Consider the following 27,013-nt stretch of genomic DNA (forward strand, 5'->3'; position numbering starts at 1 on the left):
GTAATGAATCTCAAAAGACTCATATGGGAGATGAACGCTTCTGTTGTTGCTCTTAACAGATGTTGTCTCAGCGACATTGCCAGAAAAACCAGACACCTCTTGCTGAGAGTGTTTTTAAAAGCCCCACTTTAGCGGTTCTTATAGCCCATCTACATATAATGCTAATAAATTATTTAAAGGGATAGAACTCACCCTCAAGTTTTTACAAACCTGTATGAGTTTCTTTGTTCTGTTGAACACAAAAGAAAATATTTTGAAGAATGTTGGTAACCAGACAGTTGACGGCACCCATTGACTTGTATTACCATACCATAGTATTTTTACTTCTACAATGGAAGTCAATGGCTATCGTCAACTGTCTGGTTACCAACATTCTTCAAAATATCTTCTTTTGTGTTCAACAGAACAAAGAATCTCATACAGATTTGGAACAACTTGAGGGTGAGTAAATTATGACAAAACTATCCTTTTAATGCTTTATTAGTATTCAGCTAAAAGCACAAATAATCCATTCACAAAGTACAAATTAGACTATTTCAGACTATTTTTTTTATTTCTCCTCCAAATGTGGAGTTTAGTTAGCACCAAAAAACATTATCTCAGTTTTTCTATTGTTGCAGTTCTGGTGCATCTGGCCTGGACTGAATCTTGCCAACTCAGTAAATTAAACTGCAGTGGTGGCATACTATAGAAATAGACAACTAAATGAATGGTAGACTATATGAATAAACAAGACAGTGATATTTGCTCATTTAGACCTAAGGCTGAGAATGGTTAGAAATCTAAACTTTTTTCTGTAGTAACGGATGCCTGCTGCTCTTTCTCTCTCTCTGTCACTCCTTTACTCACTTTGTTTTTACCCCTTTTTCCAGTTAAGTGGCTGTTTTGGAAGCCACATGGACTCTTTTCGAAAACCTAGTGAGCTGTCCGCTGCCTACATTGGCAGCTGTCTTCTAAGGCGGCATTCTAACTGAAATGGAACCTCATAAGTGACTAATTTGGAACGTTCTGCATTGGCAGCAATGCACAAAATGCACAAAAGACTATTGATTTCAATAGAATTTGATGTGGGTATGTTATTTTGCTAAAAAAAAGTGGCACAACATCCTAAATATTAGGTTAAATAGTTCATTTTTAATTAGATGAAATGTATTTATCAGTGCTTTTCAGCATTATATAGTTAATATTTCAGGGCACTATGGGAGAGCTTCCATTACCCTACGTAACTCACTAGATTTTACATTTTTGTACGTGTCACGGATCCGTGTTATGTGACAGTATGCTTCTGTGTTATGTGACAATATACCTTTTGTAGTTTTTCATGTTGATTTCCCTTTCATTGTCTCCTCCAGGTGTGTCGTCTTAGCTCGTTATCTTAAGCTTGTAATTGTGTTGTTTGCTTCCACTTGTCTTGTCCCTAGTCTTCGTTTTGTTTTGTTTTGACTTTTGTTTCTTACATTAAAACCACTGCAGTTAGATCCACATCTCTGCCTGCCTTCTCTCGCTCCGCTCATTACAATTGATTTATTTTAATAAAATTTGTATTATTATTATTTATTTATTTACATTTTTTACTCAGATTTTCTTTTCCACAGACCCCCTTGTTCTACAAGAAACTCTTGAAAAACCCTGAAAGAGTATAGTTGATGCATACAGTGATAGTCGGTGGAATTGCTCAATGGCACAGAAATGGTTTAATGCTATATGAATTAGCAGGGTGAGGTTTCTGCGGGGTGTACAATTACTGAAGCATGGTGCCTCATAAATAGTGTTACTCAGTGGGACTTAATGACTGCTGCATTTTAATGGGGTTAAACTCCACTCGTTGTGCAGATCTTAACACTTTACAGATTCCACCTCTGAGCTGTGTTGCTTTCTATTGAACACCATATCTACTGCTTTATGGGAACCAGTCTATAACGGCGCCTGGCTTGTCATTAGCTGTAGGATGCCTTTACCCTCTTATAGTCAGTTTGTAATTTCTTAAAGTTCAGGCAAAAGTCGATTGGACTAAATTTGCATTCAAACAGTCATTGGGTCTGCATTGTTGTTTTTTCATAGAAGATCTTTTGAGACTGATTGAAGATAAACAATGTTGCCATCTAATGGTGGTTCATTTTCTTTTTCATTGATGATCTAAACATTAATAAGGAAGATAACGGTAGAATAAATGGTTGTCTTCAACCTTAAAGAGGGAAACAAATTGTCCTTGATCCTTTGAAGTCTTATACAGTGTACTATGAAAGCTTTCTGTAACCTTCAGAACTTAAAGAATCATCCCCAGTTAATAAAGACAATTCATTGAAACTAAGCTATATATTTGGTAATATATTGTGCATTAATTTATATAAATTTATAAATGTATTATATAATCTATAAGTATATTTATAATGATAATGTATTTATTAATGTGTATATATATATATATATATATATATATATATATATATATATATATATATATATATATATAAAGGTGTGTAGAATATACAATCTCTCATTAGATATAAGGAAAACATTCCTGCAATTCAAATTCACAGAAACATTCACATTATTGACTGAGTTTGGCTCAATCTCAGAGCTAAAAAGATGAAAAAGAAATGAAAATTCAGCATTTGTTCCCTTTGAGAAGTTTATTCTCTTTGAGGCACAGTAAGTTGCTTGCGTTGGGTAAATGTGATTAAAGGCCTCTATGAGGAAACATTATTGAATTCTTCATTTCTATATGAAAAGCTCTCTGTTCAATCACTGCAATATACCAGCATTACAATGTATGAGAGAACATCTTTACATCTTGAGATATCAAATAAGCTTGACTTAAAATTACTATAATAGTACTTGTGAACTGAAATTTAAGGGTCAGAGTTTAAGGGTCAAACTTTGTTTGAAGCGCTTCATCATAGACTGATATTTGTGTTTATTAATAATTCAAATACGTGAATTACAGTGCATGCAGTGACAATGTTTATTGTCCTTCTAAGACATCTCGTTGCAGTTTGTTATTGTGTTCCGTAGCTGCTCTCGTTCCTTTCAACAGATTTATTAGAGCTGATCAGAGTCAGGTAATAAAGGAAAATAAAATAATAAATGAGAAATAATGCCACAACTGATTCAAAGTGACGCGCCTCGGAGGAAGCAGATCGCAGATCATTACGCCTGAGATGCTGCGCCGTCTCACTTTAATTTAGCCAGTGCTGAGACGTGAATCGTTGTGCATAGTGATTGTACAGAAGCATGTTTAATGAATGAAAACCGGGAGCACATCAAACTTAGTGTTTTTCCACCTTTTCCATAGCAAAGCGGTCTATAAATACGGCTCCTCTCAGCCAGGTGCTTTAATACAACCCCCAGAGTGATGAGAACCCATCGTTTTGTGATATCTCAGTCTGCACTCCGGGAACGACTCCGGGAGAGATTTGGTTTGTTTAAAAGAATCTCAGAGTAGTTGGTAAAGAGAGAGCAGATGGAGGAGTAATGGCAGGCAGGTGAGCGCAGCGTGTTTCTGTGTTGTCTTTCATGAGGAGTTTGAAGCGTTGTTTGAAGGCTGTTTATCCGGATGTTTCCTCTGTTTTGGAGGAGCAGAGTCCACAGAGGCTTCTTAAAGGGCTGCAGCGAGCCGAGCTGAAAGCTGCCGAGTGTTGTTTACTACATTACCCAGAGTCCCTAAGGACCGGCTTCTGTGCTGGAAAACATCAGATGGTCTGGGACTCGCACCTTTGGTAGTGACAAGAGAATGAAACGATCACGCAGTGTTAAGAGGAAAGAGACAAAACCCATGTGTTTAAACAAAGGCTCTGAAAGTTTGACGTGTCACCGCTCATTCAAGCGCTGCTGTGTCAGTGTTTAGTTGAAAGCCTTTACGCAGACTTTGAAAACACTTTAATGCCAAATTCACTGAGAGCAACTAAAGTGAGGTTTTTTTATGACCTACATCATTCATCTTAATGTGTTGTTTGCTTCCACTTGTCTTGTCCCTAGTCTTTCAGGCTATGTTGTTTTTTTTATATATATATTTAAACAAAAGTAAAAGTAATAAAAAGTGGCCAGTGGCTATATCCAAATTCATTATTGTTTGAGCATGTGCATAAAAAAAAGGTGCAATTTTATTTTCGAAAAACAAAGGTAAAACACAGCTCTGATAACAGTATATAGTAAGGGATATTCATTGTTCTAGACTCAGGGCTCTTATATTTGAGCATTTTTTTATTTTTTTTTCGAAGATTCGATTCAGTCAATCTTGTAGTAGCCCTGGTAATGCATTAAGAAAACATTGCCTCACTGCAGACAAATTTTGTGCATCTAACTCTAAGTTTTGTAGCATCGTGTGTAGAAAGTGATTCTTGCTGTCTTTTTATCAGTCTGATTCCAGAGGTATTTTTTACAATTCTTTTTCCTTCATAGAGAACTCCATAGGGATTTCAAATTTGGTCACAAACCAAAATATGCCACAAACACACACACACACACACACACACACACGCACAAACACATTGGTACTATCAGTATCAGTATGAGGAGGACATTCCATTGACGTAATGGTTTTTATACTGAGCTAATGCCATTGTCGAGCCCTAACCCTAAACATACCCATCACAGAAAACTTTCTATGTTTTTACATTTTCAAAAAACATAATTTAGTATGATTTATAATATTTTCCTCATGGGTTCCCCACAAGGTCAAAAATTATTAGTATTACTATCTTTGTGGGGACATTTGGTTTACATTTTTATTGTTGTGTAACGTCACACACACTCACACATATACAGAATAGCAGCATTGATTAATAACCTCGGAGCTCATGGTAGGTCTGCCTTGAAATGGTTATACAGAGTGGTTAAAAATCAGTTTCTCTTTGGAGAAAAAGAATGGTATTTTTTTTTTTCCTTCTGAAACCAGACACTGCTCAATTTATCATCACAAATGGCTTTGTGCAGACGGATATCAATTACAATAGCTAAGATATGACAAGCATTCACCACTGTGTTGTTCTTTCGCACAGCTATTAGAAAATATTCACAAATACAGAGTAACTGATACGCTCGTCCTTTATTTTGTCTGGCGGTCTTCGGGTGTACATCTGTATGAATAGATATGACTGTATCCATCTCTGAAGCGCTGTGCTGTGCTCTTATTAGTTATCATTCATGTCATGGAACTGCTATAATCAGCACCTAAGGGCTGACACTAGGTTCAGAGACCAGCCGGGAGAGCGGAGCTCAGTTATTGCTCAGTCATGGCTTTGCTGTCGGTGTCAGGTAGAGGAATCGTTCCCCGGTGAAGACCGCTGCATTGCTTTGACCTCTTCAGGTCGTTGGAATTTGTCTTCTGTTTCTGCTGCTGTCAACTTTTTGTTGGCTCACTTTTTTGATTACTACTTCTTTTGTACTGTTACTTCAGTGCAGACATTGATCATTTTTCCATTATTATATGGCACTCTGTTTAGGATTCTCGCGATGGCTTTTACCGGGATGAAAAGTCCATGTTTGATGGTGGGCAGATGAAAGCCGGACACCACACCTTCACCCAAACCCTTCATCAGAATCAAGCGTTCCTTCTCTCGCTCTCAGACTCACTCTTTTCTCTTTGAAAAGCTGACTCATCAATAACAAATCGTTGCGACTGAATTAGTCATTTGTCTTTGATGTCACCGTGGTCAAGGCGAGGCACTGTGTGCATACCAATTAGACACTATCTTGGCTTCTGTCCACCCTGCTGGCAAAAGCCAATTTTCTCTTTTTACTACAACAACCTGCTGGGAGAAGGTCGTCATTATGTGGTACTTGATGAAAGAAGTCATAATTTATTTACACGCATCTAAAAGGTCTCTAACTCTCTAAAGGACAGTGTGACTAAAAGCTATTTACTTAGTTTTCTGTGATGTATTGAACATGATTGTTGTGAATTTTGCTATAGAGTTTTGCATTGGGAATTTTGCTGTAGAGTTTTGTTTAAATTGGAGAAAGGATTTTCATTTAATTAGATGTAATTTTCATATGTGTATATGTTTGTTTGTGTGTGTGTATATATATAGATAGATATATATTGATATATATTGATTGAAAATATATATATACAATACAATCAAAAGGTTATGCACATTTTAGGCTATGTTCTAACTTTTCAAACAAACTATAGTTCTCCTTTCATTTTTTTTATTTTTTATATATAATCCCTGAGTTTTTATTTATGGCTTTTACAGGCTTCTTTTATTAAGTTCTCTTACTCAAATGTAACTGCTATTGCACAGGGGAACTGAGATCTAAAATGTGACTGTGCATTTTCAATAGTTAATCTTTATGAATTTATCTTCTGCAGGAGGAGTGGAGCTCATATCTCTGTAATTGATAATTAGTGGAAGCGTGCTAGAGTTCAGGCTATGTTTTATTACAGTCATACATATTTTCTGCCAGCATTGTCAAAACCACAAATACAAAGCTACTGTATGGCATGACAAAACAATTGTGAGATTGTTCATAACTTCTCTATCTCTGCTCTTTTTACTGTGCTTTATTTTATAAAGTGTGTGTTTTAAAATACAGTAAGTTCATTGCTTAGTTGGATGTGGGATGAAACTTATATTTAAACTTTGATTCCATGATATGAAAAAGAACACATTGACTTCTAATGAAGTAAAGTGAATGAACATGGCATGTTTCTTCGGGTAACATTACAAATTAACATGATTTCCCCTGTATTTGCCGTGTCTTTGCAGGGTTCCTTGGTCAGAATGGCTTTCCTGGGCCCTGTGAACATAAGTACTGTGGTTTGGGGAAGCACTGTGTGGTTGACCGAGAAACAGGTGAAGGAGAATGTCAGTGTCTGGATCGCTGCAAACCACATTACAAACCTGTGTGTGGATCTGACGGCAAACTCTACCAGAACCACTGTGAGCTTCACAAAGCTTCCTGTATGGCCCATCAGAGAATAACCATCATGCACAGCGAGGAATGCTTCTACAAAGGTATGGAACCAATATGATTTGTTACGGTATATTGTCCATCACTGTCCAGCTGCAGCTGCATGAGTACTTTTTATTCATATTTTACTTTTATTCAGCAAGGACGCATTCAATTGATCAAAAGTGATTGTAAAGACATTTATAATGTTACCAAAAAAAATCTGTTCTCAAATAAATTCTGTCCTGTTGAACTTTTTATTCATTAGAGAATCCTGAAAAAATATTTCCACGAAAATATTAAGCAGTTTAATAAACTGTTTTCAACATTGATATTGATCTTAGAAAGATTTCTAAAGTTTCATGTGACACTGAAGACTTGAGTATGATGCTGAAAATTCAGCTTTGCCATCACAGGAATACATTACATTTTAAAATATATTCAAATGGAAAGTTATTTTAAATTGTAATAATAATTCACAATATTACTGTCTTTACTGTATTTCTGATTAAATAAATGCAGCCTTGGTAAGCATAACTTTTCAAAATCATAAAAAAATGATGTTTTAGTATTGAAGTGCTTTAGTGCTTTATTTGCTTGCAGCAATCATCTTTAATTGTTTTGTAACTTCTGAAAATGATGTGGAGTTATAAGAACAGCACATCCTGATGTGTGCAGCGAGGCAAAGGACATGTATTTGAGACATTTATTTTCCAAGAAAGAGAGAGGCTGTTTTGGTTTGCATAATCACGATTCTCTGAAATTATGTCCAGCTCTAATGGACTAGTAATGGCCACTAATGAATGAAACGTCCATATTGTGTTGTGCTTGTAAAATCTGATTTAGAATTAGGAACTTAACTTCCTTAAACCAGGATTCATTTTGAAAACAGTACAAATATCAGTTGTTGCCCATTTGGATGATCATTGATGTTCTGCTGGCTAATTTATTAGAAGTTTAATTTCTGGATAAGAACCAGATTTATTGAGACAACTTTACACTTTTGAAGATGACTTTAGTTTAGATGAACAAATTAAATGTGTCTGTTGAAGTAATGGACCTTCATTATTGTTCCAAACAAGTTGGTATATGAAAGATTTCAAAACAATGCTGAAATTGTATGTTCCCATACCACAGTATATCATCTCTTTTTTTTGTTGGGTTTTGTCAAGTACACTAAGGCCTGACAGCACCTAATGCAATACACCACCCTAACTACTTCATATATGTGCAGGAAAATTCTTCAAACTCTTCATCTCTCCACTTCCACATTCTGACCAAGAAATCAAACCTCTAAAGGCCCTCTCAAATCAAATCTCAGTCAAAGCATTTGGCCATCAGACGATGATATTGACATGCTTGGGCCAATCAGTGCAAGTTTGGGGAGCCAGAGAGATGAATGGTTCATGTAAAATAGATGATTGTCCTGCAAATCAGTTTCACAGAAGACAACACAATGTCGGATTGCAAAATTGCCCTCTAAAGATTGTTTTTTTGTTTGTTTTTTTCGTGCATTTGCTTAACAGGATATTTGTCTAATTGTTTTTTATTATTATTGTTATTTCAATAATGTATGTGGTTTTAGAAAATGGTTGGTTTGTTCTCCTCAGTTGAAAATTTTAAATATTAAACTGTAGAAATTTGATAACTAGAGAGATGATTGGATTGGATTGGATAATTAGGCGTTCTAATTATCAGTATTGTATCAAATAGGCCCTAATGGTTTTCACAATAGCAGGTGCACTCACAGCATAATTTCTGTGCTTATTTTCGGGAGTTTTAAGAGCTTTGGAGGAAAATGTTTATGTTCTAAAAAGAAAAAGAGACAAAGTAGGCTGATGAACTTTGAAGGGAGGCTTTGATTCTGGGGGTGGAAGATGCTTGACTGCACTATCCTCTCCTGCTTTCTCCTGTCTTTATTTCTCTCTCTCCCTTCAAATGAAAATAAGAGTAGAGCATTCAGATTCAGATTCTAATGTGTATATATATATTAAATAAATAAAAATATAGCAAATTAATTTAATATGTATACATATTTAATTTAATATATTAGAGCTGCACGATTCTGGATAAATTGAGAATCCCGATTTTTCTGTGTAAAATGGAGATTGCGATATATATCGATATATATCGATATATATATATATATATATATATATATATATATATATATATATATATATATATTTATATGTAAATATTTCAAATGGGAAAGAAAAATACACATCATGCAAGATATATTCTCTGAAAACAAGTCTTGTTTCTCAGGTAAATGTATTTCGCCTATGGATATTTAGATGTTTTTTGTTTGTTTGTTTACTAGAAAACAGTAAATGCATTGGATTTGATTGGACTACAGACACATCTAATGTAAACATGTATAGATCAGTGAATGCAGAAGCATTTGTACCTTTTCATAATTAAGTAGACTGATTATTGTAAATACAAAAATAGTGCTTGTCTTCTTTATGTGTGTAGAAATCAGTCATCTCTTTGCTATTTGCACTCAGCAGTGCCCAATTAAGTGCCAGAGTCTGCATACTATTCTTCTCTAATGCTTCATTTATACTCCATGTTTCCATCGCTGTGCCACTCCAATATTTTTTCCTGTCTCTTAGGGCTTTTGATTGTCTGGCTAGGCGGTGTTTACAAATACTGATATTGTCAGAGCCTAGTGATTTGGGGCCTGTGCATACGCCAGAGCAAATTAACCAAAAACAGCAGGATGAAAGCTTCACGGAACATCAAGAGACTGCTGATTCTTCCCAAACTATGTGCTGACCAGGGCAAAGATTAGAAGTAGCAGGGTAGATGCCATAATGCTAAGTAATAAAACATCACAGAACATATGCTGTAGGCTACAGAACTTCCATTTCCCAGTGGGAAGGCGGTGAAGGAGTTCTCTCTAGGCAAGGAAGAGGTTTCAGATTTTCTGTGCCTGTTGGGCTGTATGGTCTGGCATGAGGCGGTGGGTTTGGATAACGATGGGATGCAAGCTGTTGGGTTGGCAAAGCAAAATGTAAATGCTTTTCTAATTGCTAGCATACATTCGAGCCCAGCAGTACATCTCGTGCAATTACAAAGCATTACTTTCATAGGAAACTCTTTTGTTCAGTGCTGTACGGCAGGGGTCCCCAACCCCCGGGCCGTGGACCGGTAACGGTCCGTGGGACATTTGGTACCGGGCCGCACAGAAATAATAAATAACTTACCGTATTTTCCGGACTATAAGTCGCTCCGGAGTATAAGTCGCATCAGTCAAAAAATGCGCCATGAAGAAGAAAAAACATATATAGCCGAAGTCGCACTGGACTATAAGTCGCATTTATTTAGAAATTTATTTCACAAAAACAATGTTACGGACGGGACAGTTCTCCGTTACGGACGTGAGCACTCTGAAAGTGGCACTGAAAGACTGCTTTAAAACTTTCACAGAGACCTCAAACAGAAAGCACAAAGTCTTTAAATTTAATTTAGTTTTGTATTAATTGTATCTTAATTTTAATCAATGTTTCATCAACCAATTGTCTGGATTTAATAAATAAGAAGTAAATATATAAACAATTAGATAATCACGACACGGAGGCGCCGGCACGTGAGCTGGAGCTGGTCTCATAAATTAACCGAAACTCAGCGTATAAGGTAGCCTACTTGCCTCACAGACCTGAGAAATATATATAAAGCTTGAAATGTCTACTTTAAAACAGAACAATTCAAAACGAAAGAAAACAGACTGCTCTCTGCTTATGTAATCCGTATGAAGTGTGCATTTCTCTCTGGCGCGTTCACTACTGCGAAGATCGCGAGTCAGCATCGCTTCATCTTTCCAGCCGACACGGACATAACAAAAACTGGTTTATTAGTAAACAATTAAAATGTCTCCTGCTATATTTTACATACTCATAATCATTAATTTTGCCGGTTCGTTGTGACAGCTTTTAGGTGCTTTATTGGCAGCGCCACCCTTACTGTCATGTTCACCGTCTGTCTCTACACTACAATTCCCAGAATCCTCTTTGGCACACCTGCATTCACTCTCTCCAGATTACTAATCACCTGCACCTGTTCATAATCAGCAAGCTCTATAAAACACTCACCAAAGCCTCAGTTCATGGTCAAGCCTCCAACAGGAACAGACCATTATCCATTGTCTCCTGAAGTCTCTGATGCATCACGATTCCGCAAAGTAACGTATACTCACCTGTGAAACACTAACCTCTGTATCATTGTTCCGCTGTCTCCAGAAATCCTGTTTGACTCCATGTTACCAGTGATCCTGTATCCTCCTGAGCTTCCTGTGTTCACTCCGAGCTTGCTTGCGACTGCATCTGAAAGGGAAAAGACAAGTATTAATGAACTGTAACTGCTTGACATCAACTAACCTGAAGATAACATGCTCACCTGTTGTCTGCCCCGCACCAAAGAGTATAGAAGTACCAAGAGGCGAAACTCAATAGAACGTTCCATTGCAACAAACTCACCCATGCGCAGAGCTGCAGCTCCGCCATCTTGGACTGAACGCAACACAGCTGTCATAGAATTGAATGATACCGGTTCAAATTCAAAAGCGGTTAAATGAACTAAAAAGTAGTTTCTAGTTTTTAATATCTCTAGAGCAGACATCCCATGTCTCCCGGAAGATCCGGGAGTCTCCCGCATATTGATAGCGGCTCCCTGATGCCCACAAATTAGCTAAAATCACCCGGAATCTAGAGCGAGCGAGCAAGAGCGCGCAGCTCCAAACCGTGTAACGTTAGAGCACACGGCAGAAAGGGTGAGGAAGCGAAATATCAACCTAAAATGTGGAACACAACTTGTTCAGATTTTTTGCTTTCATTTTCTTGCAGTTCTAGAGTAAAATATATTTTGTTATATATATATATATATATATATATATATATATATATATATATATATATATATATAAATATAAATAAATAAATAAATAAATAAATAAATAAATAAATAAATATAAATATATATATATATATATATATATATATATATATATATATATATATATAAATATATTTTAAATTTGTGCATTTTAATAAACTCAAACTTATATAACTTTTTTCTGTTTCACTTTCATAATTTATTTCACTTCAACAATAATCTGACAAATTAAAACAAGACCAACCATAGGTCTAAATTCCAAAGCATTATTGAATTACAACCATTTAAGTTTGGATAGTGATTTTCATGTTTATGCGAAAAAAAGGTAACACTAGTTAAAGGGTTAATTTAGTGATAACAATGAATTAATAAAGCGGTCATTTGCCAGGTTAGGTGTTCATATATCTCTGAAAGTATGCGATTTAAAAAGCCCATTTCGAGTCTTGACAATTTCGACCAAATACATAACATTAGCAAACTGTTACTGCGGTTATGGGATAGCTTACATTAACGTTACAGCACCTGTTATCGTTGACGTTAGCTCACTTTAAAGTTAATAAAAACCTTTTCTACTTTACCTCTCTGGATCTTTGGGGAATCTATGAAATGCTAGTTGATTGGTTGTACACTGGTAGTTGTTGCAGTTGATGGCAGAACACTGTTTTCTTTGTTTCCAATTATTTCCAGACATAATGTTAATGCTGTACAGTAGTTGTGCTAACGGTAAAGCCGTTGGTTCAGTCCAAAATGGCGGCCACGCTACCAAAGCGCCACCTAGTGGCTGTTGTCAAAACTGCAACGGAGTTTTGCCTCTTGTTACTTCTATACTCTTTGCCCGCACTGAGTGATCTTCACCGAATCTGCACCTGAACTCTGAATACTCACCTTGCACTCTTGTCTATTTGAATAAAACTGTTTGGATTCACTTACCTCTGTCTCCGTGCCTGTATCCTGACAGAAGGCTTGACCTTAAAAAAAAAAAAAAGAGAGAACCTCCAGTGAAAGCCTCCAGTCGAAGATGGAGATCGGTAAGCAGGCCTTTGTGGGAACCCGCAAAGCTGTTTTCCGTGGGGTCCATGGAGGTCACAGGGGAGGATATGGGCGATATGGGTCCAGACAGCTTTTTCAGCACCAACATCTCTGCGTCCAGCCAGATCTTCACGTCCAGCCCGATCCTCATCTCATCAGCCCTGTCAAGCAAGAGCCAGAGCCAGTCTTCGAGCAAGAGCCAGAGCCAGAGCCAGTCTTCGAGCAAGAGCCAGAACCAGTCTTCGAGCAAGAGCCAGGGCCAGTCTTCGAGCAAGAGCCAGAGCCAGTCTTTGAGCAAGAGCCAGGGCCAGTCTTCGAGCAAGAGCCAGAGCCAGTCTTCGAGCAAGAGCCAGAACCAGTCTTCGAGCCAGAGCCAGTCTTCGAGCAAGAGCCAGAACCAGTCTTCGAGCAAGAGCCAGGGCCAGTCTTCGAGCAAGAGCCAGAGCCAGTCTTTGAGCAAGAGTCTGAGCCCGTCGCCTGCCCGCCGGAGACTGGGTACGCCGCACTAGGATCTGCTCATGAGGACACGGTGCTGATTGTGGCTGTTCTGTGTGTGTGGGCGGCACGCGCATCGACTGCGGTCCATGAATCCAGCCCCGAGTTCTCTGATATGCTGGTCCCGTCCAGCCCCGAGTTTCCTGATATGCTGGTCCCGTCCAGCCCCGAGTTTCCTGATATGCTGGTCCCGTCCAGCCCCGAGTTTCCTGATATGCTGGTTCCGTCCAACCCCCGAGTTTCCTGATATGCTGGTCCCGTCCAGCCCAGAGCCCGTTGATCCTGCGCCAGAGCCCGCTGATCCTGCGCCAGAGCCCGCTGATTCTGCGCCAGTCCTGTCCAGCCCAGAGTTTCCTTCGCCGCTGGTCCCGCTTAGCTCAAAGCCCTCTTCACCGCTGGTCCTGCCCAACCCAATACCCTCTTTGCTGCCGGACCCCCCCTTTCCTGTCAATTTCCCCATTAAAATGTCACGTTCACCGTCTGTCTCTACAATTCCCAGAATCCTCTTTGGCACACCTGCATTCACTCTCTCCAGATTACTAATCACCTGCACCTGTTCATAATCAGCAAGCTCTATAAAACACTCACCACAGCCTCAGTTCATGGTCAAGCCTCCAACAGGAACAGACCATTATCCATTGTCTCCTGAAGTCTCTGATGCATCACGATTCCGCAAAGTAACGTATACTCACCTGTGAAACACTAACCTCTGTATCATTGTTCCGCTGTCTCCAGAAATCCTGTTTGTCTCCATGTTACCAGTGATCCTGTATCCTCCTGAGCTTCCTGTGTTCACTCCGAGCTTGCTTGCTAGCGACTGCATCTGAAAGGGAAAAGACAAGTATTAATGAACTGTAACTGCTTGACATCAACTAACCTGAAGATAACATGCTCACCTGTTGTCTGCCCCGCACTGAGTGATCTTCACCGAATCTGCACCTGAACTCTGAATACTCGCCTTGCACTCTTGTCTATTTGAATAAAACTGTGTTTGGATTCACTTACCTCTGTCTCCGTGCCTGTATCCTGACACTTACATGTTACATGAACGCATCAGCACGAAAACATGGAGATTTTTTTCTTTTGGGGGCATTTTGTTTGTGTTCCGGCTTTCTCAGTTGTCTTTAGGCACGATGTTACGAGGACGCTGCTAATAAAGTTGTGAGTAGGCCTACACACTGGATTCATGTTTATTATTATATTTAAAAAATACCCCAGTTTTTATGCCGGTCATATAATTATATTTTGTTGTATTTATCCGCCACACCTTAAAGGCTGGTCCGTGAAAATATTGTCTGATATTAAACCGGTCCGTGGCGCAAAAAAGGTTGGGGACCGCTGCCGTACGGGACACCCACCGGTGACAAGGGGCCTGACCCATCACAACATACATTTGTTAAAAAATTGTTTTTCAAAGTTGTAAATAAAAATTCAATTTCAGTGTTTCTACTTCAGAATTTCATGTTTAATTGAATGTGTTACTGGTAGTTTCTTTGTAATTAATTGTGAAATTTACCCATCAATCCATCCATCCATCCACACCAGTTATTTCCCCACCAGATTGACACATGAAATGACTAAATGACAGAAATCTACAAAGATGAACAGAAAACCAGAACTGAAAAGTATAAAAAGTAAGCCATGTCAGATAGTTTTAAGTTGGACCCCCAAGATGTACCCGCTGCTCCTGTTTATTACATCAAACAAAGGAAAAATATTATGCGTCAAAGTTTTAAACTTTTCAAAGTATTTATGACGAATAATCATCAGACGTCTCAAAATACAGCTTTACTGTCAGTCGGAGCGGGGGAAAAAGATTCATTTCTTGCCGCGTTGACTGTTAGGAAAAAATATCCCCCCATTAAGCTTTCCTCTGTCTGTTAAGCTTCAATTATGTCCCTTATTCCAGTGACTCACCCGCCACATGACTATTTGCACTGGGGAAATTAAATGGCTCTTTCAGAATTCTGCACTTTGCTCCACACAGTGTGTAAGTTTGAGTTGTTTTGAAGATGATATATTCATCTCATTCTTTTCTCCCCATTACTTCAATTTCTTTTATGAGAATGAAGAGTTAATGACGCTTGTGGTCTGTCTGATGGAACTCCATTCAGCCTTCAGTCAGTCTTTCGCATGTCTTGTGTTTTTAAAAATAACAGCATACAGGTTTAAAACAATATGAGGAAAAGAATAACTGAATCTTCCTTTTTATGGTTTATTATTACATTTAACATTAGTGTGCCTACAAGATATATATATAAAAAAAGTGCTTCCAGAACAATAAGAAAAAAACCCTGTTGAGTTAGTTAAAAAAAAAAAAAATTATACTTTTTCTGTAATGACCCAAACGAGGTGCGACAGTGCCTCAACTTCAAACAGCATCTAAATAAGTCTGGCATGAGTGTATTTTAAATAAAACAAACAAAAAAATTCTGAAAATACTTATTGGAGAGAATTAATGAAGGTGTCTGTTTTTAAAGTCGGTGTGAACACATCAGGGAACAGGGAAGGCACATGTATCATCAGTGCATACTCATTAGAGTAAATCAAGTTTCCCTTTCTGTTCCTCATGGCCTTAGTGGGTTTTTTTTTCTTTTCTTCTTCTTTTAATTCTCAGTTTATCCCTTTAAGCCACGTCTCAGGCTCCAACAGGTATGTGGTCCCTAATAAGCTCATTAGCAGTCTGGGCTGCAGTAGGAGGGATGTCCAGGGTGGGTCTCTCTCAGAGGACACCACAGCTGTCCCCCGGGGAGAGAGAGAGAGCTTTAATTAGATGTCACACTGCAGACTCTCTCAATACTCTCTGGTATAGGCTGACACTCGAAACAACTGACATGTCTGCTCAGGTGCATCAAGCCATGTGTGAATGCAAATATTTAAATTCTGTGATAATGTAGCTGAGTAAACAGGTTTTATTTTGCAATAAATAATGTAAAAGGGTCAATTTTATAAATGGGGATCAAAAAATAAAGAAATGGAAAAATCGTACATTTGAGTGAACATCATCTCCGTCATGTTTCTAAAAACATGTTAAATATATTTGTAAAAATTATTATTATTTTTATTACTAATAATTCATGACTATCATTATAATTATAGGAAGTCATCACATGCTCATCTAACAGTTGTATTCAAGTCACTGTATGTGTGCACTGAATTTGTATTGTATTTTTGAAGAAATGAATAGACAAAAAAGTGACCAAATGTGCTTCATCTTACTGACTGAATAAAATGTTTTAGATTTTACACTACCGTTCAAATGTTTTGGTTCTGTAAGATTTTCAAAAGTTTTTGAATTATTTTTTGTATGTTTTCTATTTTATTATATTTTAATGTAATGCATTCCTGTGATAGCAAAGCTGAATTTTCAGCGTCATTACTCCATTACTTCAGTTTCACATGATCCTTCAGAAATCATTCTAATATGCTGATTTGCTGCTCAAGAAACATTTATTATTATTATCAATGTTGAAAACAGTTGTGCTGCGTAATATTTTTGTGGAAACCATGATACATTTTTTAAGATTATTTAATAAATAGAAAGTAAAACTTTTTACTGTCACTTTTGAACACCCAAAAAAAATCCAAATCCCAGACTTTTGAACAGTAGTGTCTCCACACTTTTATCCTACTTCCATCATGATTTAACCATAACATTTTGTACATTTGAAGGAACTCAAATTTTAAGGGCCCTATTTTAACGATCTAAGCGCATTGTCTAAAGCGCACGGTGCAAGTTCACTTAGGGCGTGTCCGAATCCACTTTTGCTAGTTTAACGACGGGAAAAATTGTCGGCGCGCCAGGCGCATGGTCTAAAAGGGTTGTCCCTATTCTCATAATGAGTAATGGGTGTGTCAAAAATAAATTATGTTATTTCCTCTACTGTCCAATATTTATTTGCCCTTGAGGAAGTTCTGGGATCAAATGTGGTCCACGTTGTACCATCCCAAACTTTACAGCTTCCAATTTTAAGAAAACAGAACTTCGGTCAATAAAGTTCAAGACTGATGTCTACTGTCAAGAGAATTGACATCCTTTAGGAAAGTAGACGTCTGTGCTATAAGATCCACTTTACACAGAGCCAGACTATTGCAAGAATCCAGGCATTTTATGATGTACACACAACCTTACACCACTTTGACCTAAGTGTTTATTTTCTGGTATAGAGAACTGTTTTCAACAATCAAGATTTTAGGGAAAAAATAGCATATCTAAGATGCACTGTAAGCTGTACTCAGATTTAAATTGCTCTGTAATTCTAGTGAAGCTGGGGAGGTAAAGATGAGGTCATGCATGGCGACGCTCCAGGAGGCGTGATTAAACGTTTCAACCCACCCCCGCGGGATTATCTGATCATCCGCATGCAGCGTGCGCAGGATTAAAGCAGCATCACAATCACATCTGCACCGAAAACTGAGACACGGGAACCTTATTAAGACCCTGAAATCATGAATGTAGACACGCAAGCACAAAGTTTGATGCTTTGTTTGGTGCAGCTTGATGAAGATGTTTTTTGGGTTTTTTTATTCTATAAGCTATTTAGTGAGAATATAATTAGAAAGTCAGCTAGAGTCAAAGGACAGTTTTTGGTTTTTCAGGCTTGTTGGGGAAATGGACAATTTTAAAGAAAATCTTACCAACCCCAAACTTTAAAATGAAGGTATAAAATATACAACTATATTTATGCTTATATTTATATACAAAATGTACAATTTATTGAAGATCAAATGTTTTGCGATCACTTTTCACTTTTTTTTTTTTATCTATTCATTTATTCAAAAATACATTCAATGAAATTCAATGCATATGTGACTTGAATACAACTCTTTTATGAGCATGTGCTCAATTTATTTATTTAAGGTTGTAGTGTGATTTCCTAAAACATGATATTTCTGAATTAATAATTCATGATATTTGTTTTAAAAAAAATTGCACTTTTTACACAAATATATTTACAACTTTTTTTGGAAATATGATTAAAATAAAGTTCACTCATATGTAAAAAAAAAAAAAAAAAAAAAAAGGTTCTCATTTTCTTTATTTTGTCTCTATTTCACCTTATTTCACAATTTCGCCTTTTATGTTATTGACCCTTTTATATAATTTCTGTTCATTTCTTTTTAAAACCATGAATGCAGACACACAAGCACAGGGTGTAATGGTTTGTTGGCTGCAGCTCGATAAGGGTGTTTGGTTTATATATATATACAGTAAGCTATTTAGTGAGGATATAATAACGGATTAAATGTGAGCTCACGTGAAAGGAATTTCTAGGATTTCCTGTAATTATAAATCATCAGCTCAAGCTATTAATGATAATGCTGAATGTCATCTGCTTTTTGAAGTGCTCTCTTCACATCTGATTCTGGAGGCTTCAAAGTCCTCATGCTTCCCTTTTAATAATAAAGGCAGGTGTAGTCAACAGGTGTAGTAGCCACTTTTAGGCATGAGAAAGTCTGGACTCCTTGATGTGCCCCTTATGATGAAACATGTAGGAAAATGAGGAAAAGTCTTTGTCTATTAATTTTTTTTGTGTGTGTGATTTATTTAATAAGACAAAAGGAGTGGAAAAAAGATGGATGGCATAGTTAGTGGAGACATAACATTCAAGATAATTGACTCATTGTCTTGATGGAGAAGCTCTGTCCCAATTTAGATCTACTAATTTGGTTAGCCGCCCAAGGAATATGATATTATTTCGTCAGGGACATACTTTGGTCTACGGTTAGATGGATGGGACATCTCACCTCTCTTATTGCGCTGGAATGAAGATGAATTCTGTGCATTTAGCCATGGTGATGTTTGGTTGAATTGGACTGCTTAAAGGAAAAAAAGTCAATGGCCCATTTTGTGTTGAATTGCTGTCATATGGGGAATTGAGGTTCGGAATTGTCTCATGGATCTTTTCGTCTAGAACCCGACGGCTGCTGTCATCAATCTTAGCAAAGCAGCGAAATAAGCTTGGGGAGGACAATTGCTTCTGCCTAGCTAGAATGTCGTAACACCCTGCTAGCTTATCAGTGGAAAAGATGAATGTTCTGAGTGTTACACGTTACTGTCAAAGGATGAAACCTCTGGAGATTTGTCGGGGGATTATTGTGAGCTTGGCTTGTTAAAATGTCTTTTATTCTATAATAATCTCACTTTTAAGTTTAAATGCTCTCTGTGCAAAACCAATAAATCCAGAATTGTTCTAAGGGTTGAGCGTTATGCAGAATTTAATTGGGAATACTCATTATGAAATAAATGTTTTTCTCTAGTTCACATTGGCCACAATTATTGGCACACAATTATTGCAATGTCCTTTTCCCAAGTTAACAGCTCTTAATCTTTATCTATAAGGCCTGATGAGTTTACAGAACACCTGACCAGAGATTCCTTCAAATCTCTCCAGATCCTTCAGATTCCCAGATCCATGTAAGTGGTGCTTCACTTCAGTTCACCCCACACATTTTCTATAGGGTTCAGGTCAGGGAACTGGGATGGCCATAGCAGAAGCTTCATTTTGTGCTCAGTGACACATTTGTGTGTTGATTTTGATATTTGTTTTGGATCATTGTCCTGTTGGAAGATCCAATCATGGCCCATTATAAGACTTCTAGCAGAAGTGGTCAAGTTTAGATTTTTTATTTGGTGGTATTTGCTAGAATCCATGATACCATGTATCTGAACAAGATGTCCAGGACCTCCAGCAAAAAAATAGGCCCACAACATTAAAGATCCAGCAGTATATTTAACTCTGGGCATGGGGTACTTTTTATCCCTCTTAGCACCAAACCCATCTGGTGGTGATGTAGGTGCTGTTTGATAAAAAAAAAAAGGCTTTCTGACCCCAAGAATCAACTAATCTCTGCAGTTCTCCAGCTGTGATCCTTATATAGATATAGACACACGTCCTCTTCCAGGCAGATTTGTAACATCTTTAGTTGATTGGAATTACGTTCAATGCTTTAGCTATTTTCTTACAGTCACTTTTAATTCTGCTGCACATCAGAACTATATTCTTTGGTTTTACTCTTTGTGATGAATGATGAAGGGAATTTGGCCTTTGTGTTTTCTCATATTTATATTCCTGTGGCCAATAATTGTGGCCAACATGCATTGGATAAATACCCCCCCCCCCCCCCCCCCCCCCCCACACACACACACACACATTCAATTGATTTACTTCAATGAAAGGTTAGAATTTTTGGAATTTTTTTAATGAAATATCAAAAGGATAAACATTGCCAGTTTGCTCCACCTTTGCTCATATTTACCAATGGGCACTGTACATTAACTTCCCAAGTCTTCAAAATAGACACATCTCAAAACAGAACAATTCAAGTTTCTCTGTTGTGTCATTGTGTTGCATTTTTTGCAATTCAATAAATTCCTGTTACACTTGTGCAGCTCTACACAGTCAGAGAGAGGTCATGTGTTCATTTCCCTGACTCCAACGCTATGCTAAGTGCTCAAAGGCATTCACTAACCTCTCAGATTGTGCAGAAATGTTCAAGGAGAGAATGTATATTTGAGGGAGGGAAGCAATTCTTTTTTATCTATAGAATCACAAACTGTCCTCCTACAGTATATGGAGTGGAGGAGCTCAGATTAGATAAAACTTTCACACTCTTTTTAAAGGGCAAGGAATTGTAGTTTTGTTATCAGTCACGTCTTTCAGTATTACGTTTGCTGTGATAGCTAAATTGCCATTGTAAAAAGGACTGTAGAAGATCTTCTGGTGACTGTTTGCCTTTGTTCTTATATCATGGCCTCCACCGTCACTCTGTAATGGCAGCCGTTCAATGTTTCACTCCCTTCCTTTTTCCATCAAAGAAACATTGTTCGGCACATTACGGGAAACTGAATATCAAATGTCTGCACAGCCAGCATGAAAATACTGTAGAGCCTTTAATGTTTATGAGGTGATATCAAGCACTGTGACACGTGACATAGTAATTTTGATCTTATGCGATAGAACTTCTGCTCCCCTTTGATTGTCACGGCTATTTCATGTTTTTATGGCAGCCTTCAGAGTGCATTAATGGTCACATGTTCATTACTCTGTCTGTATGGGCAATTATTTTGCAGAAAAGTCAACATGGACCCTTGAATTAAAATAACAGCACAACACATTATGGAATGTTCTGTAGAACAAAGTATGCAGCTACAGTATATATACATACTGTATACATATATACATACATGTATACACTATAACTACATACTTTGTTCTACAAAACATTTCATAATGTGTTGTGGTGTTATTTATATATATATATATATATATATATATATGTCTAATTTTATATATGTCTAATATCAACCTCGTTATTGGCCACTTCTCACATTTCACTTAAGACTGTTGTTAGGCACACAATGTCAATTTGAGACATTACAAATAAGCAAAGTGGCTGGTATTTTGATTAAAACCCTGGATGCGTGTTGCGGTTCTCCCATAAGGCCGCTGTGAAGACTGTCTGCTGGACAGCCCTATCAGTTTGACTGACAGTCCTTCCCAACCAGCCAACACAAAAAGAAAGCATGAGTGAGCGGGTTGCCAATACCGCAGATTACTTCGTTTATCACCAGCAGTCTGATTACACACAGGCCCAATGCCACAGTGGGCTGAGCCCATTTTTGGACACACATTAAATGAACGGGGCGTCCTGTGATCGTCAAGAATGCTGAGATACATGGTGACTTTTTTAGGTCAGCTTTAGTTTTGAAGGAACGAGGACAACCTATAACAATTGAAGTTTTGAATTGCCTCTTTAGAGACATGAACCGTCAATCAAACATTTTAGACTGTTTTAACATATTTGTTTCAGTTTTCTCGTGGATGCACGTGGATATTAATGAAGCACATGTCTGTGTGAGGTTGTGTGTGTGTGTGTGTGTGTTCTTTTATATATGGTTTATGAGGACACAAATATGTATGATGACATGGGTATTACGATGTAAACATGGATTCCTTGTAAACCTAAATTCAAAAATGCCAAATGTTTTCTGTGATAAGTAGGTTTAGGGGATAGAATACCCAGTTGGGTAACACTTTATAAAAACGTTCAGTTGTAAGTCATTTATAAGTGGTTAGTTAATGATGAACTAATCATTTACAGAACATTCATAAATGATTAGCAAGTGATATACTAACATTTTATGTATGTTTTGTATATTCCGTTACAAGTTATTTACAAGTGATTAGTAAATGATTAACTAATTATTTACGAAACATGACTATGCGTTCATAAATGATTAATAAGTGATATGTTAATTATTGTATGTATGTTTTGTAGATTCAGTTTTTTTTTTTTTTTGTATGTATGTAGCAATTAGAGGGTGCAGAAAGTGTTGTAAATGCCTTGAATACACGTACAGATCATTTGTAACAGGTAAGTGTAACACATTTACAAGTGATTAATAGTTTACACTTTAGATTAGGGTATACAGAAAGAAATGATATATAACACTTTCTGCATCCCCTAATCTAAAGTGTAAACTATTCATCACTTGTAAATGTGTTACATATACATAGATAACATTTGTAGATCTTATGACTTTTTGATTCTTGAAGTGGTAATCTACGAATGAAGTGTAAGACATTTACAAGTGATGAATAGTTTACACTTTAGATTAGGGGATGCAGAAAGTGTTGTAAATGATTTATTCATGCGTTTATACATCTATAACAGGTGTTGAACACTGTAGTGTGTACTGCAGTGTAAGTGCTGACTGGTGAGGGTATAGACAGCTGTCTTCTCTGAAACACATGGAGTCTTTAACCACCGTGCACCTGATGTGAGCAAAACATACAAAAAAAGTAACATCACTTATTAATCATTTATGAATGCAGTCATGTTTCATAAATAATTAGTTAATCATTTAATAATCACTTGTAAATGACTTGTAATGAAATGACTTGTAAATGACTTGTTACAAAACATATAAAATATTAGTATATCACTTGCTAATCATTTATGAATGTTTTGTAAATGATTAGTTCATCATTACCTAACCACTTATTAATGACTTACAACTGAACATTATTGAAATTGATATTTAATACCTGAATTAGAATTGAAGTCATTAACAGAATGGAAAAATTAAAGTAGAATTAGAAGAATTCAATTGAATTAGAAGAAATTCATGAATGAATTGAATGTATGAATGTAATTTTCAACTAACTACACAAGTTAGGCTTTTAATTAATAATTTAAATTTAAACTGTAATTATATGTATATATATTAAAAAAAAAAAATAGAATTTTAATAATATTTCACAAGAGTACTGTTTTTAATAGTTTTTATTTTTATTAGTAGTACTATTATATATAATTTATTATATTTCATAAACATACGTTTGTAAACCAGGGTTAAGTAACTTCATTTCCCAGAATGCTCTGTTGGATTTCCGTGAATTGCAATTCAATAAATTCCTTTTCCTGGCGTTCCCATTCAAATTATCATACTACTTTCCAATTCAATTCACATTCCAACTCAAGAATTCAAAATTTTGCTGATTAATATATATTAAGAACACTATTTTGTACATCTGTGAATGTAAGAGGCACTAGTGTTAATTAATATCAAAGTGAGCATTTACAGTTGCATAAATGTTTCTACAAATGAACACTGTAAAAAATTTCTAACCCTCCCAAATCAAAAATTTCAAGTGACCGATAACATCTAAATTTTTCAATTGGCCCAAGTGAAATTCTTGTTGCAATAGTCTGTTAACATTGGCTCAATGAGAAATAATACGTCAGACTAATTGAAAAATTTAGATGTTATCGGTCACTTGAAATTTTTGACTTGGGGATGTAATTTTTTTTTTACAGTGAATATTATACTACTGAAGACAGTTGGTTTTGTCGCCCTGATCATTCAAAATGATTGTTTCTTTCCTTCTGCTAGCAACAACTATAAGATCTCGATGCTTTTTGTTGCTTCTTCTGACAAAAATGCATTCTAAATTTAATAGATGGTCTTTCTTTGTCTTTGTCTCGTTTATCCTCTCTTCTGCTGATGTTATCAGGTATTATATCTCTTCTGTTCCTCAATGGTAGCTACTGCCAACAGCAACTCTTTACCACTCAGTCTGATACCAGTGCCAAAAAAGGCCCCACACAGAGGAAAAGAGTGACAGAGCCTTAAGAAATCTCTCTGTCCTCCTCTCATATCTAGTCTCTGTCTGTCACTGACCCTCAGGGTGGCCGGCTCAGCCGAGCCTTGCCAAAATATTGTTCCTCTTGACGAGATGGCCTTGTCAGCCTCTCACTCGTTATATCTGTCAAAGTCAGTTCCTCCAAGTGTGTACGGGACCTTCAGCACTTAAACTGAGTTTCGCTTCCACCGACCTTGCTAAAACTGACTGTAGTATGTGTGCATTACTTGAGTCTAGGGCTTTGCAATCAAATTAAAATTGATACTGTGATGTGGCCTTGCGCATTATAAAACTGCCAATGTTGAGAATTAATTAAATAAATATATAGCCTGCATATATTGCATGCTTCAAAATTAAGCTGTGTTTTTGTATATGGTGTTGAATGCCCCACACAAACCATCTCAGCAGGTGCTATGAGCTTGAATTCCATTGTAAAATCTGATTCACTTTTGCATCATTAAAAACAATTTTGCTAAAGTTTCTATAGAAATTGTAGGTTTCCAAGTGTGTTTGTTCTAGTGTCAATTTCATTAATGGAAACTATGATGGAAAATGTTTGTCGACAAGTTTTTTTTTTTTTTTTATGACTAAGTTGAGATGATGACAACACCATGGTAAATAAATGATAACTGTGACTATAGCAATATGCAATATCACTGGTGAAAAAAGAAGAGTCGACTAAAACTTGAATAAACAAAAACAGGAAAAAGGTTGACTAAATATGATAAATACTAAAAAGTACACTGATTCACTCAGAAACAAAATAAGTGACTCTTTATGAATAAGTCACTGATTTTATCAAATAAATATACATTTCTATTTCTATTAAAAAATGTAATTTAGTGCTAAATTGCAGTTACTATATTTGTCAAAATAATCAATTTACGTTTACCAATGTGTGCAGCCTACTCGACATTTCAGAACATTCCCAATTCAAAAAATAAATAAATATATAAAAATTGTTATAGTCCTTACAGCTCAAGACAGAGAGAGAAGGAGAGAGAGATTGTTCTGTTGCGGTTTTAGAAGAGTGATAATAAGACCCTGAGCTGTTTAATGTCACTGTCACCTCCAGCCTGAAGAGAAGCCACATCCGCTTCTACGGGCAGGTAATGAGCTCCTCAAAGGTGTAGCAGTGCCTGCGAAAGTGAGAAATCAGAGATAAAGGGACAGGGGTAAGAAAGGAGAATAGAAAGAACCTGTGACAAGAGAAAAGAGAGTGTGGAAATCAAATTAGAGGTGAAACGAGAGGTAGACAGCTGGAGAAGATGACTTACTTTATGTAGAATAAAGCAGCACTACTGAGACACAGAGAGAGACAAAAACAATGAAGACGAAAGAGGAAAAAGGACAAAACACTAAGGCAAATGCAAAGTTTTCACTCGCACATCACACTGGGAGAGCCTGAATAATAGCCTGGCTGCCAGAGAGTTGTACATTTGTCATTGCAACAACTCATATGGATATCCAGCAGCAGGTAGATTGTTATTGAATGCGCTCCCTGTGAAATCCTCCAGCGAGATGTTAGGTGGTCAGGCGCAGCGAGAGAGAGAGAGAGAGAGAGAGAGAGAGAGAGAGAGAGAGAGAGAGAGAGAGAGAGAGCAGACTTTACAGCCCACTGCGTTCACACGTCCATTTCTGCACTTGACAGCAATGGCACTGGCCTTGTGCCCTTAAAGACTGGGATCAGTGACCTCAGACTGAAGCAGAGACTGAAGCCGGGTGTGTATTTGATGTATAGAGCATGTAGAGCGATGTACTTTGAGAACAGAGAGGCAAGTCAGCACACAGAGACCCTGATCTACTGCTGTTGCACCGATCTGGGATGATCACAGGGCATCTCTACAACAGAGCGAAAATTTCACTGTGGTGATACAGACTGTAGTACTAGCATAAGCGTCGATTTCGGTGAGTCATTTTGTACCCACCACTTTTTTTTTCAGGTAACGTCCATAATAATTGGACTTTGGGTTAGATTTTTTGACAGTTTTCAGTGGTTATGAGGAGCAATATGAGAGAGAAATTTGGTAATCATTGTTTTGGTACATTAAACCACGTCATGTCATATTGTCAACATGGTACTTATGAAGCAGAATAGTGGGTCATATGTCTAATACTTTTTGAAAACTTAAGGCTTTCTTCTTCATAAATCGAGTCGGACATCATCACATTTTTGTATTTTTATTTATTTACATTAGTAATATACAGGACATCGTCTTTCAAAACATGACTTGCGCAAAAGAGAGAAAAAAAAAAATGAAGGCGTCATTGTACCCAGCACTTCTGAAAATGCACTTCCGAATGCGTCTCTGTCCCCAGCACATTTCAAACCAAACTGACGCCCATGAGTTCTAGCAAACTAAATATTAGTGTGACAGATAAGTTAATGAAACCAAGAAAGAATCCTGGTTGAATGCTTTGATTTTCTATACACTTTGATTAGGGCTGGAGCTAAACTTTGCAGGACAGTGCATGTGTCCCCTGGAGCAGTGCTGAAGATCTCGGCTGTAAGTCATTATTTTGGTGGAATATTACAGATAAAATAT

General features: G+C 37.0%; 1 protein-coding gene across 2 annotated transcripts in view; it reads left to right on the forward strand.

Moving 5' to 3' along the window:
- The window catches only part of fstl5 (follistatin-like 5), a 122,388-nt gene that overhangs the window by 25,224 nt on the left and 70,151 nt on the right, over nucleotides 1–27,013 (forward strand). For both annotated transcript variants that reach the window (XM_084132523.1, XM_084132522.1), the window contains exon 4: nucleotides 6,714–6,962. In XM_084132523.1, the coding sequence (XP_083988649.1) occupies nucleotides 6,714–6,962 (249 nt within the window). The remainder of the gene's footprint in view (nucleotides 1–6,713; nucleotides 6,963–27,013) is intronic.

The sequence above is a fragment of the Abramis brama genome (genome assembly GCF_963993115.1).
Source record: "Abramis brama genome assembly, chromosome: 13".
Taxonomy (NCBI): domain Eukaryota; kingdom Metazoa; phylum Chordata; class Actinopteri; order Cypriniformes; family Leuciscidae; genus Abramis; species Abramis brama.